At 44.0% G+C, this 17,151-nt stretch overlaps 2 protein-coding genes across 2 annotated transcripts in view; one reads left to right on the top strand and one right to left on the bottom strand.

The window, feature by feature from the left end:
- Positions 1-17,151, bottom strand: part of DAB2IP (DAB2 interacting protein) — a 421,910-nt gene that overhangs the window by 388,416 nt on the left and 16,343 nt on the right. The gene's annotated exons all lie outside the window — the stretch shown is intronic.
- Positions 409-15,800, top strand: LOC142024126 (N-acetyllactosaminide alpha-1,3-galactosyltransferase-like). Its single transcript, XM_075015861.1, is given in 8 exon segments — positions 409-417; positions 733-806; positions 5,531-5,584; positions 5,812-5,949; positions 14,262-14,616; positions 14,618-14,791; positions 14,794-14,940; positions 15,711-15,800. Coding segments are annotated over 8 exon segments (1,041 nt in total).

Here is a 17,151-nt window from a genome sequence, read left to right as displayed (position 1 = left end):
ACAGCCATACGCTGCTGTAAACAAGGGCAAGGAGAGAGCCTGGGAGACTATCGGACCCGGCTAACTGACATTTTCTTACAGAATTTGGGAATACAACAGCCTGATGTAAATGGACAGGGAGCCGTGGCACATGCATTTGTTGATGGCCTTCTCCCTGCTATAGGCAGTATGTTAAAATGAATAAGTGTTGGGTGGGAGACCGAGACCATGGACACATTGCAGGCAGTAGCAGAGCCTGCTGAATTTCCAGGCTGAATATAATCTTATCTTAACATAAATAAATCTTTTGGGAAACTGAGCTTTTTTTCCCCCCCACCTTGTTCATGATAGGCAAAGAACTGAAGACTGTCAGTGAAACCAAATATTGACTTTCAGCTTTAGACCCCTCAACAGTTGTAATCCGGGGACATGACAAAGGTAAGTTTGTTTTGTATCTTAGATTGTCCTAAGTATGGACACACTTCTTCTGTTCTAAGACTGGTATCTGCATGCTTGAAGATTTTATTTGATTGTTTAACTCTTGTCAGTTAGGAATAGTTTTAAGCTAAACCATAAATAAACCTATTTTAAATTGAAATAAAGATCCACTCAATTTTGTGCACCAGTTAACTACATTGGTTTAAAAACAGTTAAACTGGTGAACTTTCATTCAGGCTTTAGATGTAATTGTACATTTAATGCATCCTTTAATTTAGTCTCATAAACTTTACTAATTTTTTTTCTCCACGTTAGATAAGAACTACCTGTGGAAGACTGACTATGGTCTCTTTGACAGCTCTATTTGTTGTTTGGCTGTATTTTAAAAGGTAAATGTTAACTATAAAACCAGGATAAACATGCGTTATTGAACTATTGTGGAACTCACCAAAATCTAAACAGCAAAATATCTGATCCTGGGTATTGAGGAGAATACTCAATTTCTACGGAATTCAAAGGCAAATGAGAGGGCATGGACTCTTGCAAGCGCAAAATTGTAATATTTTATAAAGTAGTTTGACTAAACTCCAAAAAAAAAAATAGGCTGGTTTTTATGTTTTTGTAACCATTTTCTCATTTCTGTACACAGAGCTTGGAAATGTTTACTTCTCTATTTTATTTCCTGTGTAGGGTGTCATATTAGACATTTTTGTTGCTAGTGTATTTGTCTCTTTTCAATTGTTTTGTAGTCTGTGTGGTTTTAGTTGTACTTCAAATGAAGAACTTTAACAGTGCAATTTTTCACATTTTTTAGTAAACCTTAAAGTCCTCAAAGCAAAGAATGAGTCGTCATTCTCCGTGACAGAGAATTAAAATGCGTTGCTAAATTCCACACAGACATAAACCATGTGTGTGTATTTAATACCCAACAATCAGATTCAATTTTCTAACCTCCGACCTCCAAAATTGAAATTTTGCACCCATATTTGAAGTTTAAATAGGTTTTAAAGAGAAATAGGAGACATTGGTTAATTCTCCTTGATCGCACTCAACTCTGGCAATTACAGCAATTGCAACATGGGAAAATAATGTGGAAAATCGGTGTGTAATATAGTACTGTTAAATTAGTGTCTAAAGGAAGAGATTTGAAAGGAAAATTGCAGATAGGCACCTAATGGCCAATAGATGTAGAATTAAAACACTGCTATATTTGCCTTTGAAAAAAATCTTCTAATGTCCCCAGCTGTGGTAGATGCTATGCAGATGCATAATAAGAGATAGGCTCCTCTAATAGTTCAAAATATAAACAGACAGCAATTGGGTTAAAGGTTGTGTGCTAGTCTTATTTTGTCAGTGAGGGCCTGATGCACAAATACTTATCTCATAGAACTGGAAGGGACCCTCAGAGGTCATAAAGTCCAATCCCATGCAGGGCCCATAACCATCCCTAACATTTTTTTTTCCCCAAAATCTATTTGCCCAGACCCCTAAACAGCCCTCTCAAAGATTGAACTCTCAGCCCTGAGTTTACCAGGTCAAACCACTGAGCTATCCCTCCCTCAAAGTTTTAATGATTGTTTTTCCCAGGGTCACAGATTGAACGAAATTGAACTTAGGTCTTCCGATTCATAACCCAGTACCCGGTCTGCAAGACTACTAGCCTGGCTCTTTCACTGCCTTAAAGAGCGTTAGCAGCTGATAATGAAGAGGAAAGTCAGCACCATTTTTCTTTGATTTAGTATTTGCATTAACATCAAGACATACCAGACAGTTTTCTGCAAACCACCATACATCAAATTTGGGGAATATCTGCCCTAGAAGTTCCGGATGACTCATTCCACAGCCAGCTCTTCCACCGACTTGCTGTAACAAATTAAAACCTCTGTGAACCTCTCTCTCTTTTATGTTATGCTTTCTCACAGGCATTAGTGAAGGTGGGCACGAGGTCCCATTGCTTTTACTGAGCCATTTAAATCTACATGTGAAGCACAATCCCTTTTTACATACGCAAACAGATGGGGTGATTTTAGTTGCAATAGCTTTTTGTGAGATGAGGAGACAGATCTATGCCTTAATTTAAAAATAAATGATGTTCTTGCTTTTTAAGGCCAGACTGGATCTTTCTTGGGCTTCCCCAGGTATTTGTTGAAAAGTAAGTATTGTGTGTTCTTTAACATTTTTTCCTCATACAAATGGCCAGGCTTGTGCTACTCTGAAAAATACATTACACCATGTGCAGTACTGTACCATACATTCACGTGAGAAGTTGATACACTCCCTAACAGGCAACAGTGCAGCTGGCCCTCTGAGCACAGGTGAATTTCATCCTCAATCATTAGTAAGGTAGTACTGCATGTTTTGATTACATTTCCTGTCCAACTTTTTAGTCCATTCACAAATCCAATACAGCAGACTGAATGTGTCCTTGCATTAGCCACAGATTCCAGAAATACGTATATCCATACAATAAATCAAAAGACTTGGGACCTTTGTGAACAATTTTAAATTATGCTAAGACTTTTGTCTGTTTGGCTTGAAGCACATGCAGTATAGCTTCCTGCATTTTAAAACAGGACTAGATCAGTGCTGAATCTGTATACAGTACACGGACTGACATTTTTGCAACCTTCTAACATGCTTTCATTCTAGTAACAACAACATCTCCCCCTTACTCTACACCCAAATGCCTTTTTCAAAGACTGTCAGGGGCATAGGGATATATTGCCATATGTAGCAAGACTGCTTTGCATGAGGGGCTATGGAAACATTTGATGAATTCTTCGGTGAAACAAGCCTGCTGTTTTAATGGCACATAATGAAAGGGTTTTTCCTGAAACTTCGTCAGTTCTATGGTAGAGTAGTAAGAGAGACGTAGCCATGTTAGTCCATATTCTAACAAAACAAACCAGCAAACAGATCTGAAGAAGTGTGTCTGTCCCACAAAACCTCATCCCCTAGTAAATTATTTTGTTAGTCTTTAAAGTGCTACTTGACTGCTGGTGTATTTTCTATGGTAAGTGATAAATTCTGCACTACTTTAAGACACCAGGCTATCTTTGACTTTATTCTAGAAGTGTGACAGAGATAGCTGTGTTAGTCTGTATTGTCAAAACAAAAAAGCAGTCATGTAGCAGTTTAAAGAGTAACAAAATAATTTATTAGGTGACAAGCTTTCATGGGACAGATCCACTTCTTCAGATCACAGTCATACCAGAACAGACTCAATATATAAAGCACAGAGGCCCAAAAATTGTTATCAATTGACAAATCAGAAGAGCAGAAGGGTGGCAAGAGGGGGGTTTTGGGTGGGGAAGTTAAGAGTTCGATAAAACAAACTATGTAAACGAGTCCTTATAATGGGCCAGGTAATTGTTGTCCTGATTCAAAACGTGTGTTAATGTGTCGAATTTGAATATAGACGACAGTTCTGATCATTCCCTCTGTAAACGGTTGTTACAGTTCATTTTCAGTAAAACACAGAGACTTTCAGGTCATTAAACGGAATGGCCCACTTCATTAAAGTGCTGGCTGATAGGTTTGAGAGTTAGGAGTTTTTTTGACATCTGTTTTGTGTCCATTAATTCTTTGTCGAAGAGTGTTTGCAGTCTGTCCTACATACATGGGCTACATCTACCCTTAGTAAGACTTCAAAATGGCCATGCTAATGGCCAAATCGAAGAATACTAATGAGGTGCTGAAATGCATATTGAAATGCATGCCAGCAGCTGTGGCACATCTTTATCATTTGGACCCATGGTAAAGAGACTCTAGAAGAATTCCACAAAGACTAACCATCTGCACCCCACCATCAACTTATGCCTTGACCACTCCACACAAGACATACATTTCCTGGACACTACAGTACAGATCAGTGACAGCCTGATCAGTACCACATTCTACCAGAAACCCACTGACCGCTATACTTACCAACACGCTTCTAGCTTCCATCCTGCACAAACAACAAGATTCCTCATTTACAGTCAAGACCTTAGGTACAATCACATCTGCGCTGATCCTACTGACAAGAGACCAAAAACTACACAATCTCTACCAAAACATTCATAAACCTGAATTACCCACCAAGAGAAGCAAAAATAGCAAAAATTGACAGGCCAGTGTTTAAGTTTAAGAGTCCAGATGAATACCTAGAAAGCAACTACTCCAAGATATGCCCAAAAAAAAAAAAAGCCAACAAACAGAACACCACTGGCCATTACCTACAGCCCACAACTCAAAGCACTGCAATGTATCATTAAAGACCTACAACCTATCCTAAACCAGAATGCTACTCTCCAGAAGGCCCTAGGTGACAGGCCTGTTCTCTCCTACAGACAACCTCCCGACCATATGAGAATTCTCACTAGCAACCACAGGCTATACCACAATAATACCAATCCTGGAACTTTTCCTTGCAGCAAGCCCCATTGCCAAATTTGTCCACATATCTATTCTGGAGATACCATCACTGGACCTAACCAAGTTATTCACAGAATTGGGCACATTCTCCTGTTCCTCAACTAACATCATATATGTCATCATGTGCCAGCAATGCCCACGCACCATGTATATAGGACAGACTGCAAACACAAAACAGACATCAAAAAACTCCTAACTCACAAACCTGTCAGCCAGCACTTCAATGGAGTGGGCCATTCCGTTAATGACCTGAAAGTCTGTGTTTTACTGAAAAGGAACGTTAACAATTGTTTACGGAGGGAATGCTCAGAACTGTCATTTATATTCAAATTCGACACAGCAACACGTGGTTTGAACTGGGACAGCAATTACCTGGCCCATTATAAAGACTCTTTTACATAGTTTTATCTAACTCTTAACTTCCTCACTCCCCGCTGCCACCCCTCTGCTCTTCTGATTGGTCAGGCTTGATAACAATTTTTGGGTCTCTGTGCTTTATATATTGAGTCTGTTCTGGTATGGCTATGAGCTGAAGAAGTTGGTCTGTCCCATGAAAGCTCATCACCTGATAAATTATTTTGTTAGTCTTTAAAGTGCTATATGATTTCTTTTATTCTAGAAGGTCTGTTTTGTTGTTTTTGCTGCCTTAAGTGACTTTGGCATGTTAAACATGATTTTCTTTGTGTCATTCATACAGAAGCTTGGAACTCACTACACTGGAATATCAAACGGAATACTCACAGTTAAATTGGTAAAGTCCTTTCATAATGAGCAACTAAAACCTATATTCCCAAGTGACATGGGAGGCGACAGTGCATAAGGAAATGCGGGTGGAAAACCTCTCATGCAGCTCTAGTGTTGTTCATTTGCATTAGCTTGAGGTAACAATACACACATTTTCTGAAATACCCTGCGTTTATATTCTTGGGTGACTCACACCCTCCTAATTATTGATAATCTGTTGGTTCTTTTGTGCAGTAAACGTCCAGAGGTATCAACTTTGACCTCCTGGTCTGCTCCAATTGTATGGGATGGTACATTTCAGAGAAATGTCTTGGAAAACCACTACAGGAAGCAAAAAATCACAGTGGGTTTGACAGTTTTTGCCATTGGGAAGTAAGTACTGCTAGTTACTATACTGAACTCATTTTGAACCTTGGGATTGCTACAGCAAAGAAATTAGAAGCCTTTCCACTCTTATAAAATGCTTAAATGTGCACAGCACTTTTAAAGATAAGCAAGGTGACATGGCCCCACCTGTGGGGAATATTACAAATAGAAATATCAGCACTAGTATTCTGTTTCAGATGAAAGAGCAGTCTAGGAAGTAGGCTTTATAGAGGAAAGAATGCAAGTATATCTTAGGTTGCGTCTACAGTACGAGATAAAAAAAAATCGATATATAATAAATTTGAATATCTAATCTCAACATTATGAGCTCTAATGTAGTATCCACAAAGCTTCTTGAAATTCAACCCACCTATTCTCAGTGCCAAATCTCCGCATCCCCATTGCGCCATGCAAGTCTGACAGCGTGAGTAGTGCATTGTGGGTACCTATCCCACAGTGCCTTGGTCCTGGTTGCTTGCGGGTGTTTCAGGTTGGAATCCCAGAATTCTAAGCACTGTGCCAGAATTCACTGCATCACTAACCACGTGGAAAAAGAATTGGAGATCACGCCATTTCCTGCTGCAGCATTTCAGTGCAAGCGTGGATCCATGAACGCTCCAACTCATAGCACAGATCGTTTTGGCAATCACAGCATCTGTTACACAATTTGTCCTTCAGATCCAAAGCTCAATGGTGCTTGGCTATCCCACTAGTGCTGCTGACAAAGATGACAACAAGGATGAAGGTTTGGAACATCAATTGTGCCAACTGCAGTCCAAAACCTCAGAGCTGGTGGCTGCCATGACTGCATTGCTGACAGTGGAGTGGCAGTTTTGGACTCAAGAGACCAGCACACATGGGTGGGATCACATCATTTTGGACTCCTGCGACAGCCAGCAGTGGGTGCAGAACTTTCTTATGTGGAAGTCCACTTTTATGGAACTTTGTGATGTGCTGCCACCTGCCTTGAAGTGCAGCAACACCAAAATGAGGCTGGCTTTAATGGTGCAGAAGTGAGTGGCAATTGCAATGTGGAAGTTTGCAACCCCCGACAGCTACCGGTTTGGGGCAAATCAGTTCAGTGTGGGAGGATCTCCAGTGGGGTCCGTGGTGATGGAAGTGGCCCATGCAATCCATCAGTGTCTCCGCAGGAATACTGTGCCTCTGGAAGATATACAGGCCATAGTGGATGGCTTTGCTGCCCAGGACTCACCTAAACTGCGGTGGGTCAAAAAATGGCATGCACATCCCTCTCGTGATCCCAGACCACCTTGCTTGAGAGTATATTAATTGAAAGGCATACTTCTCCATGGTGATGCAGGGGTTGGTAGATCACAAAGGTTATTTTACCGACATCAAGGTTGGCTGGTCAGGAAGGGTTCATAACACACCCATATTCTGAAATTCGGGACTACCAAAAGCTCCTGGATGGGACTTTTTTCCCTGATCTGAAAATCAAGCTTGGTGACGAAGAGATGCCTAGTTTTATATTGGGTGATCCTGCTTACCCTATCCTTCCCTACCTGATGAAATCCTATTCAGGAGCCCTGCACTTCGGCAAAAAAAGGCTTTAACCACAGACTGAGCAGGTGCAGAATGGTGGTGGAATGCACCCTTGGATGTTTAAAAGTGAGGTTCAGACATTTATTGATCTGTTTGGATGTTTCTGAAGCTCACGTCCCCACTGTTATGACAGCATGCGCTATGGTGCACAACATGTGAATTCAAGTGGGACACTTTCCTGTCTCTCTGGAATTCTGAAGCAAGGCAATAAGCAGGGCTTACTCACAGCCATCTACACTGCCATCCACTAGTAAGGATGCTCAGACTGCAGCAATAAGGAATGCTTTAAAAAAAAAAAAAACAGCTTTATGACTGATCTGTAATGCACATTGTATTTATGGATGTCCCTGCCATAATGCTAATAAATCAAACAATGCCATAATAAATGGGTGATTTTTTTTGATGGGAGGGGGTTAAGTTGCAGTAAACAGAATGTGCTGTGCCTTCAGTGTCCCCTGCAGAAGCCGCCCGGTTCCCTCAGCCATGCATCTGCTGTGGACAAGGGAGTTTCACTGCCCAGCTGTGCCTTCTGTGGCACTCACCCTTCCCCCACCTGCCTGGTTTGATTTGTCTCCCCCTCCGCCACACACACTCCTGCAGGACAAGAAATCACACTAAGTTAAAAGGAATGATTTTATCTGGGGGCAGGGGATAAGTGGCTGTGAAAAGAAGCCTTCTCAAGGGTGCTTGAAGAGCCTTTTGCAGGGGCCCATGGATCCGGAGCAGCAGCGTAGTCTTACCCTCCCTCCCTGCATGTAGGGACTACAATGAGGGGAGGTGGGTGCCCTCTCCTCAGGGGACTCTGACCAGCAGGTATCAGCTGATGCCCTGCTGGGGTGGGAGTCCCTCTGAAACTCCAGCAGGGAGTACAGAACCTCCATCTGCTCAGTAATGGCCTTTACAAGCTTTGCCCCAACTGCACTCTGCTTTGCCGTGACCTCATTCATTTTTTGTCAGTTGCTGCTGCTGGATGTCAAGCACTCTCTCATTAGTTTACTTGACTGACACCACCGAGCCACATCCTTTGTCAAGTTTTTGTGCCCTACGCGAGTGTGTTCTGGGAGCTGCAGGATCAGATCGTGTTTGCATTTCCTGTCTGTCCTATTTTTCTCTGCACCACTAGGCCAGGAAAATGAAGGTCAAAATTAATAAGAATGGCCATACTGGGTCAGACCAAAGGTCCATCCAGCCCCCTATCCTGTCTGCCGCCAGCACCCAGTGCCAGGTGCCCCAGAGGAGGTGAACCAAAGACAATGATCAAGCAATTTGTCTCTTGCCATCTGTCTCCAGCCTTTGACTAAAGGCTAGGGGCACCATACTTTACCCTCAGCTAATAGCCATTTATGGACCTAACCTCCAAAAATTTGCTTTGAAGTGCAATGAATGAATCTATGTACTATCACTAAAAAGTATACTTTGGAAGGATATATAGACTAAGGCTGGGACAGTAAGCATGCATTTCACAATACTTCACTTGCCATCACTTCTCCAGCACATTGCTTTGTAGACAAGGTAAGTTATCAGCAATTATCCTCTTTTGATGGGAATGGGAATGGGAAGGTCTGCAAAGCAGGGGCAGCTGCCACCTGTCCTGTGTAGGGCTTCAGTGCACAATAAAAACAACGTAAAGCGAAAAAAACAAACAAACAAAAAAAAAAAACACAAACACACCACACCATAGAAAGGCTGGATGTAGATGGACATGGGAGGGAAAGTACAGAGGAATCGCCCCCTGTGGTGTAGGGGGATTCCTGAGAACCGAAAACAAATGGTGCTTAGAAAGGGACATGGGAGGCGAAACGCCCAGCAGCTGTGTGGCACCAGGAAGTCCTGGGGGGTGGGGGAAGAGGGGGAAAAAAAAAAAAAAAAAAAAAAAATCAGAAAAATGCTGGGGGAAGGGGGATTGGGAAGAGAAATGCCCAGCAGCTGTGGGGTGCCAGAAAAATGCAAAGAAATGCTGGAGGAAAAGGACACAGCCTATGAAAAGCACAGCAGAGCCTGACGGGGCTGTCCGGAACAACTTCCTCTCTCCCCTGCTCATTGTTCCCTTCCTCCTCTCTGTTGCCCTCTACCTCCAGGCCACCCTGCTTCTCCAGGCTCACCCTGAACTCCATACCAGGGACTCTATAAGTGCCGTAATTCAGCCCAGGCTTTGTGATGGGGTTGCTCCCTATAAGTATATGGGGCTGTTGATAATGGGGGTAGGTCCATGGAGCCACCCTGACCACTGGTTGGCTTCATGGACTTTGATAGGCATGATGGAGTTCTTTAACCTTCACCCAGCACTGCACTGAGTCCTGGAAGTAACCACAGGCAGCCATCTCATGTACGATCTTATCATAGATGGCCGCATTTCTCTTGGCCAATGGAAGTCCCTTCACCAATGATTGTATAAAAGTACAAAGTCAACATGTTCCATTTAAAAATGGTTTGCGAGAGTTTGGTGGGTTTTTTTGTTTTTTTAAAAAGCTAAAGGACACTGTCTGGACTCACCTGGAGATGGCTGCAGATGATGGCAGTTTCTTTTGAGGCCTCCATTTTAGTTTGGCAGTCTAAAACCTGCTTATTCTAGCAAATTGGGGTATGAAAGTAGGGAGCTGTGTGTTCAGCGTTCTGCATTGTGATTCCATTGAGCCACTCTCTTCTAAAGAGCAAAAGGTCAAAGATATCCGATTCCTGAGCTCCTTTTCTGGAGCTCCAGGTATAGACATACGTTTATAGATACATTTTAAAAATAAAGAACTTTGTCCCTTTTCAATTGGTATCAATAGGAGCACAATAGGCCCAAAGAGGAGTAATTAAAACTAAAGTAATTTTTGCAGTTTAATAAGAATAAAGTAGAATGACAATGCAACTTTCAGTTACTTCAGTAATTAGCCTGTTAACAATAATTAAGCTGTAAATTAGCTGTTTGACAGCAACTGGAACTGGTGACGAACCTATTAATAACATTGCCCAATGCTCCCCATTATAAAAACGTTGATTTTAGTACCATATAACTTTACCAAATTTAAACTGCTTAAGCAACAATTTCACATGTCAATTGGAAATTTTGGCCAAAAGTGTTTCAGCTGTTTCCAGGAACATATGTTGTTTTGCCTCTGTTAAAAAATTCTGATGTTCTTTTCTTTGAGAGGATCTAGCACTCCCATGGGTTGGAGGAACTTCAAACTTGGCAGGAGGTAGCCTTCTGTCAGACATGTTCCTCTGATAATTTGGACACACTACGAGCTTTTGAAAAAAAAAAAAACACACCACAAAAAACTTTAGTTCATGCATACTAAGTACAGATTTGCTAGAGCTTGCAGCTAAAACTCTGAAAATTCAAGCACCCTGAGCATGCTGCGGACCAGGGCTGTAGGTGGTGGACAGCTGCAGACAAAGCTGGGTCTGTACTGATAGCAAGAAAACTGTCTCCTCTGTTTTCAGCATGGCAGTGCCCAGGAGACATTCAATCAGCACCTAAACCACACCTGCAACTTTGTGGAGCAGGCCTTCGGGCACCTAAACGGGCAGTTAAGGTGCCTCCACATGCGGCTGGAGCTTGGGGGTTCTCAATGTGCTCCAAGTGGTGGGCATCTGTTGTGTCCTCCACAATGTTGTGGAGGAAAAGGGGGATGTCTGTGTCCCTGGTGGGTGGGGGAGTCCCCTCCAGCCGCCACCAGCTATGAGCAGCCGGGCACTGCCCCCATCTGCCGGGCCCACAGGTACAGCCACTGCATCAGGCAGGCCCTTGGCAGGCCTTTGCCGATGGCCACCTCTGACCGCATGCACACTTGCATCCCACGCACATCTGCCACCCACTGCACCCACCACCCCCAACAGCACTGCACCCACACATCCACCACCCCCCATCCCCCGATGAGCACAGCATGGAATGGTAAACATTAAAATAAACGTTCATCTTGACTATTTGTTAGCCACGTACAGGGAGTGGGAACCTAACTTGGAGGGGGGCACCGGGTTCATTCTATGGTGGGGTGGTGGGCTGCAAGCCCAGTTGGCCCCTGGAGCCCCTGCCTCCCCGGGTGCAGGATCCCCGCTGGGGAGGAGAGGGTGCGGGGGAACACTGGCAGGTACTGCTGGAGAGTGGGCCTGGTGGGGGTGGAGGGTGCGGGCTCCATGGAAGCAGAGGGTGCAAGCTCAGTGGGAGAAGCTGACGGGGGACAGGAGATGGGCAATGTTGGCTGCATGGTCCTGGAGGGTGTGACCACTGCCCACCAAGGTGGTCAGCAGACTCTCCCAGGCTGCCCTCTGCTACTCCGTCTTGGCCTTGGTGAGCCACAGGTGCTGCTCAGCCATCTTGGCCTGGTACTGGATGGCTGGGTCCTTCTCAGCCCAGCAGGGTGCCCTCTGGCCACGGCCCTAATGGCGCACCTCATGGGGTGGTCTCTGGGCACCCTCCAAGGGCTCTGGGGGGGGCTCTCGGGGATGATGGATGGCACAGGGCTCTCCCAGTCCACAGATGGTGCAGCTGTATGGAAAGGGGGACAGCATGTCAGTAATGGGCCCCAGATGGAGGGGACCTGGCTGTGGCCCACCTGAGCCCACCCATGGAGCTCCCCCCCACAAAGGCACTGCCCTGCCCCCCCCCACAGGCCAGCCTCCTGGGCTGGGGGTGAATCCAGAGGTCTCTCATACAGGTGGCCTTTACCGGCCTGCAGTGTGCAGAACCCGGCTGCTGTCCAGCACTGACCGACCACCACCCTGTGTGGCTTGCGGCGCTGTCCACTGAAAGGGGGTGCCAAGCATTGCTGGTGGGCCACCAGGGGGGTGCCGCATCCCATGTGGGGGCTGGCCTGTGTGCAGCCCGGGACCACCGGTCCTGTGTGTGGGTGACTAGCCATTGCGTCTTCCTCACCCTATGGAGCAGGTGTGCACCCCTCCATGTACGTACCAGAGGGTCCCTCGGTGACGTCTGGGGATGTCCAGCTCCCTGTCTCCTGGCTGGAGGGGAGGACAATGGCGAGGTCCCCCTCCTCACTTGACCACTCCGTGGTTCCCTTGCTCTCCTGGATCCCCGGTCTGAGGTGCTCCTTCCCCTCCAGCTACAGCTTCCATGTTCAGAAATGAAGGGTTGGGGAGCTGTCCTGGGGCCCCAGAGCTCCCAGAAGAAAGGGCATGTGGCTGGAGCTGCCCTGGTCCCTGGTCCCGGCATAGCCCTGCTACAGCTCTTTTACCTTGGAGCGTACCTGCTCCGCGGTATGCTCCGGGTGGCCCTTCGTTTGGAGGCCCTGAGCCAGGCTGCTGAAGGCAGCAGCATTGCCCTGCTTGACCCCCATATTGTGCAGGACCCTCTCCTCCTTCCTCAGGCCACAGAGGTCCCGCAGCTCCTGCTCTGTCCAGGAGGGGTCCCTTTTTCCCCATCCCCCTGGGTACCCTGTGGGGGCTCGCTACTGTCCATGCTGCAGCGCTGAAGTGTGTGCAGAGGGTGCTCCTAGCATGCTCTCAGCTTCCTGCCACAGGTTTCCTGCGTGTATGCAGCTTTAAGGCAGCCAGGGGCAGGGACCATAGAGCCCTGCTGCTGCCAGCTGACCAGCACCATGGCAGACCCATATTTCAAAAAAGTGGACTGGAGTGTCTACATGTGCACTCTTTCGATTTAGTATTTCGAAAGAGGCCGATGTTCCCGATATGGGATCGGGGTTCGGATTTCAACGCCTGGAAGAAGGCAAATGTAGTGCTCACCTTTTAAAAGGGGAAAGGAGGACAATCCAGGGAACTATAGACCAGTCAGCCTTACCTCAATCCCTGGGAAAATGATGGAGAGAATCCTCAAGGAATCCATTTTGGAGCACTTGGAAGAAGGGAAGTGATCAGAAGTAGCCCCAGTGAATCCATGTTGGCAAGTCCTGCCTGACCAATCTGATTAGCTTCTATGACGAGGTAACAAGCTCTGAACATGGGGAAGTCAGTAGATGTGATATACCTTGACTTCAGCAAGGCTTTTGATATGGTCTCCCACAACATTCTTGTCCATAAGTTAAGGAAATACAGATTGGATCTTTGGACTATAAGATGAATAGAAAGCTGGCTTGCTGGTCGGGCCCAACAGGTAGTGGTCAATGGCTCAATATCTGGATGGTGGTCGGTTTCAAGAGGAGTAGCGCAACGGTCGGTTCTGGGGCTGGTGTTGTTCAACATCTTTATTGAATGACCGGGATGAGGGACTGGACTGCACCCTCAGCAAGTTTGTGGATGACAAAACTAGGGGGAGAGGTAGATACATTGGAAGGTAGAGAGAGAATCCAGAGTGACCTGGATAAATTGGAGGGCTGGGCCAAAAAGAAATCTGATATGGTTCGACAAGGAGAAGCGTAGAGTCCTGCACCTGGGGGAGAAGAATCCCAAGCTTTGTTACAGGCTGGGGACCGACTGGCTCAGCAGTAGTATGACAGAAAGAGACCTAGGGGTTATGGAGGATGAAAGGCTGGATATGAGTAAACAGTGTGCCCTTGTAGCCAAGAAGGCCAACAGCATACTAGGGTGCATTAGGAGGAGCATTTTGAGCAGAAGTAGTTATTCCCCTCTATTCGGCACTGGTGAGGTCACATCTTGACTAGGGTCCAATTTTTGGGCCCCCCCAGTATAAAAAGGATGTGGATTTGACAATAACTTCTGTTGACAGATGTTTCTAGTGTAGACATGGTCTAAGGGAATACTGTTTGAAACTAGATTCTATTAATATGAATTTGACCCTCTGACTCCAGTTCATTCCCCAACAGTTAACAACTTCCCCTTTCCCCCCCCGCCAGGTATATTGATAAGTATTTAAAAAACTTTTTAACTTCTGCAAACCGCTTCTTCATGGATGGCCATAAAGTTATTTTCTACATTATAGTGGATAATACCTCAAAAATACCTTATATAGAATTGGGACCTCTGCGGACATTTAAAGTAGTTCAGGTTAAGAAAGAAAACTGGTGGCAAGATGCAAGTATGATGTGCATGAAGATGATAGGGGACTTCATCGAACGCTTCATCAAGTGTGAAGTAGATTATCTTTTTTGTATGGATGTGGATCAAGTTTTCCAAAGTGACTTTGGTTTGGAGACACTTGATGACTCTATAGCACAGGTCCATGCTTGGTCTTACAAGAAAACAGAAAAATGACTTCCCATATGAGAGGAATCCCCAGTCAAAAGCTTATATTCCATTAGGACAGGGGTACTATTATTATCATCATGCTGCTGTATTTGGAGGCACTCCTCTTTCTGTTTTAACCCTTACCAAGGAATGTTATGAATCGATTAGAAAAGACAAAGAGAAAAAACTGAGGCAATATGGCATGACGAAAGCCAGTTAAACAAGTACTACCTTGAAAACAGGCCTGCTAAACTGTTATCTCCTGAATACCTATGGGACTACGTGCTTGGTGCCCCTGCTGATATAAAAAATGTAAAGATATCATCAACACCAAAGGAATACGCTCAGGTTAGAGGAAAACCCCTAATTTATAAAGGATCCTGGGCTTTGGGAAAATTCAATCTGCTAAGGTTTGGTTGTAGAAAAATTAAACAGTACAAATTTTTTTAAAATGTAGTTCGATAAACGGCTAGATAAGCCAAAAATGTATTCCTTGTCTTTTTAAATAAATACTTTACTGATGCTGGAGAAATATGTATATATAAATTAATTTTCTAATACATTGAAGGAGTGAAAAATCATGACCTTGTTTAGCATGAATACATCCAGCAGGGATTTTGCAAGTCTGATTTAATAAAATTAGTTTATGCTAAGAGGCAAGGCAGAAAGGAAAACCCTGGGTAAAAAGGTTACACTGATTAGAGCCACTGCTGTTGTCTAGGTCTTCTACAAATCTCTTGCCACTTTAGTAAGAGGAGATGTCTCTGAACAGTAAAAATCTTTGCAAACTCAGAAAGTATGCAACAGCTTTGCTTTTTCTCCGTTATCCACTGTCTGATTACAGTGTAATTTCTCAATGTCTCTAGCATATAACACCATATTTAAAAAGATACATGACCTACTGTTTATGAAAATCAGAGTGGTGGCAATGGTCTACAGCCTGAGTACAGGTCAGAGACCAAGGAGCAATTTAGTTTTGTGCACCAATATACCAATGATTTGCTGTATGGCCATGTGTAACTTTCTTATCCTTTCTTCCAATTTACTCTTACAAAATTTGGATATTGCAATATATACCTACCCTATAAGGATTCTGAGTATTATTTGATGTTTCAAAGGTACTATTACACATCATCTCTTTTGAACAAGAGCAGCATATTAAGGAGATTGAAGAAACGATCGCTCTGTATCGACCTCCATTATGTTAAAGGGTGACACAGTGGGGTGCAGTGCAAAGGTAGAGCAACCACTGTAGTGAGATTCCTGTAGTGAAAGGTCTAATCACATGCCTCCTATTGATGTTGAGCTTAAAACTCCACCCAAAACACTTTTTGAAAACGTACTCCTAAGTGGCTAACCCCTCCAGAACAGTTACAGTCCCTGTTTTTCTACTACCTTTCCGGGTAGAACGCAAGCAGCTGGGATTTTGCTGTAGTTTCATAGTGTTTATGTAGAACAAGCATTCCATATCTATAGCTTCCTACAGCAGAAAGCTTGTGATCAGCTCCGTCAGGCTTTCATCGGGCTTTTGTTCCGTTCTCCGCCTCCTAAATTGAACTTTGCAACCGATTCTCTTCATATGCCAGAAGTACACCACATGAAATGCTGTGTGAATCACTGTAAAAGACACACATCTTAAGAGATCCATTAGTTGCTGAACATGGTCATAGTACAGAAAGTAATTTTTGTATGCCTGGCTGGAAAATGACAGTAAGAAAGTTGATCATCCTATTCTATTTTTATATACTGTGTTGAGTAATGATCACTGACAAACTGTGAAATCCTAGGAAAAACTATTATACCGCATACTAGGAATTGGAAACATGGGAAGCATATATATATTTTGTGGCAGAGCATGATTATTTTGTTTTTCCTTGAGTAACACACTTACCTCCTTTTACAAAATTTCTTAGATTCAGTGGCTGCTTTTTCTTTAAGTAGCATCACAGTACAGCCTTATTTCACAGTTCCAATGTCTTATACAGTGCTCAACTCTGTACCATCGAGTGCCTTATGGGAAATAAGGAGCACCCCCGAACTCCCATTGACTTCAACCAGATTGTGCTACTGGGTCCAGAAGGCCAATATTACAGCATTACAAAAGAATTGCATTGAGAGGTTATCCTGTCTCTGGTGGTGGATACCCTCCTAGTATTTCTAGAGTACCTGAGCACCATAAATTGTTTTCTTAAAGATTGGAGATCTGAGTTTTAATGAGAGGCACGGAGTGGTGGCAAGAAGGAAATACTCTTGTCTCTCATCATGGGCATTCTGGATCTGTAACAGGGATGGGTATGCTTAAAATAAGATTAGGTTAAATCCTCTAACCCTGAGTTTAAGTTGATTTTAAAAAATTCCTACAATATAAACTGGCAATGTTTAATTATTTGCTTAATTTGTTTTAAATCTTGAATATTAATATTTTATCAAGAATTGTTAGTTTGGTTATGTCTTTCTGTGGTGTCTGTCCTGTGAGCCATAAGTTTTTGGGTATCAGTCCATTTCCAACTTGAACGGGTGATCACACCACAAAAATATTAGTCACAGTTGATACCCTTT

This window comes from Carettochelys insculpta, chromosome 21 (genome assembly GCF_033958435.1).
Source record: "Carettochelys insculpta isolate YL-2023 chromosome 21, ASM3395843v1, whole genome shotgun sequence".
Lineage (NCBI taxonomy): Eukaryota > Metazoa > Chordata > Testudines > Carettochelyidae > Carettochelys > Carettochelys insculpta.
The sequence above is the reverse complement of the archived record's forward strand: the minus strand, read 5'-3'. Positions and strand labels throughout refer to the sequence as shown.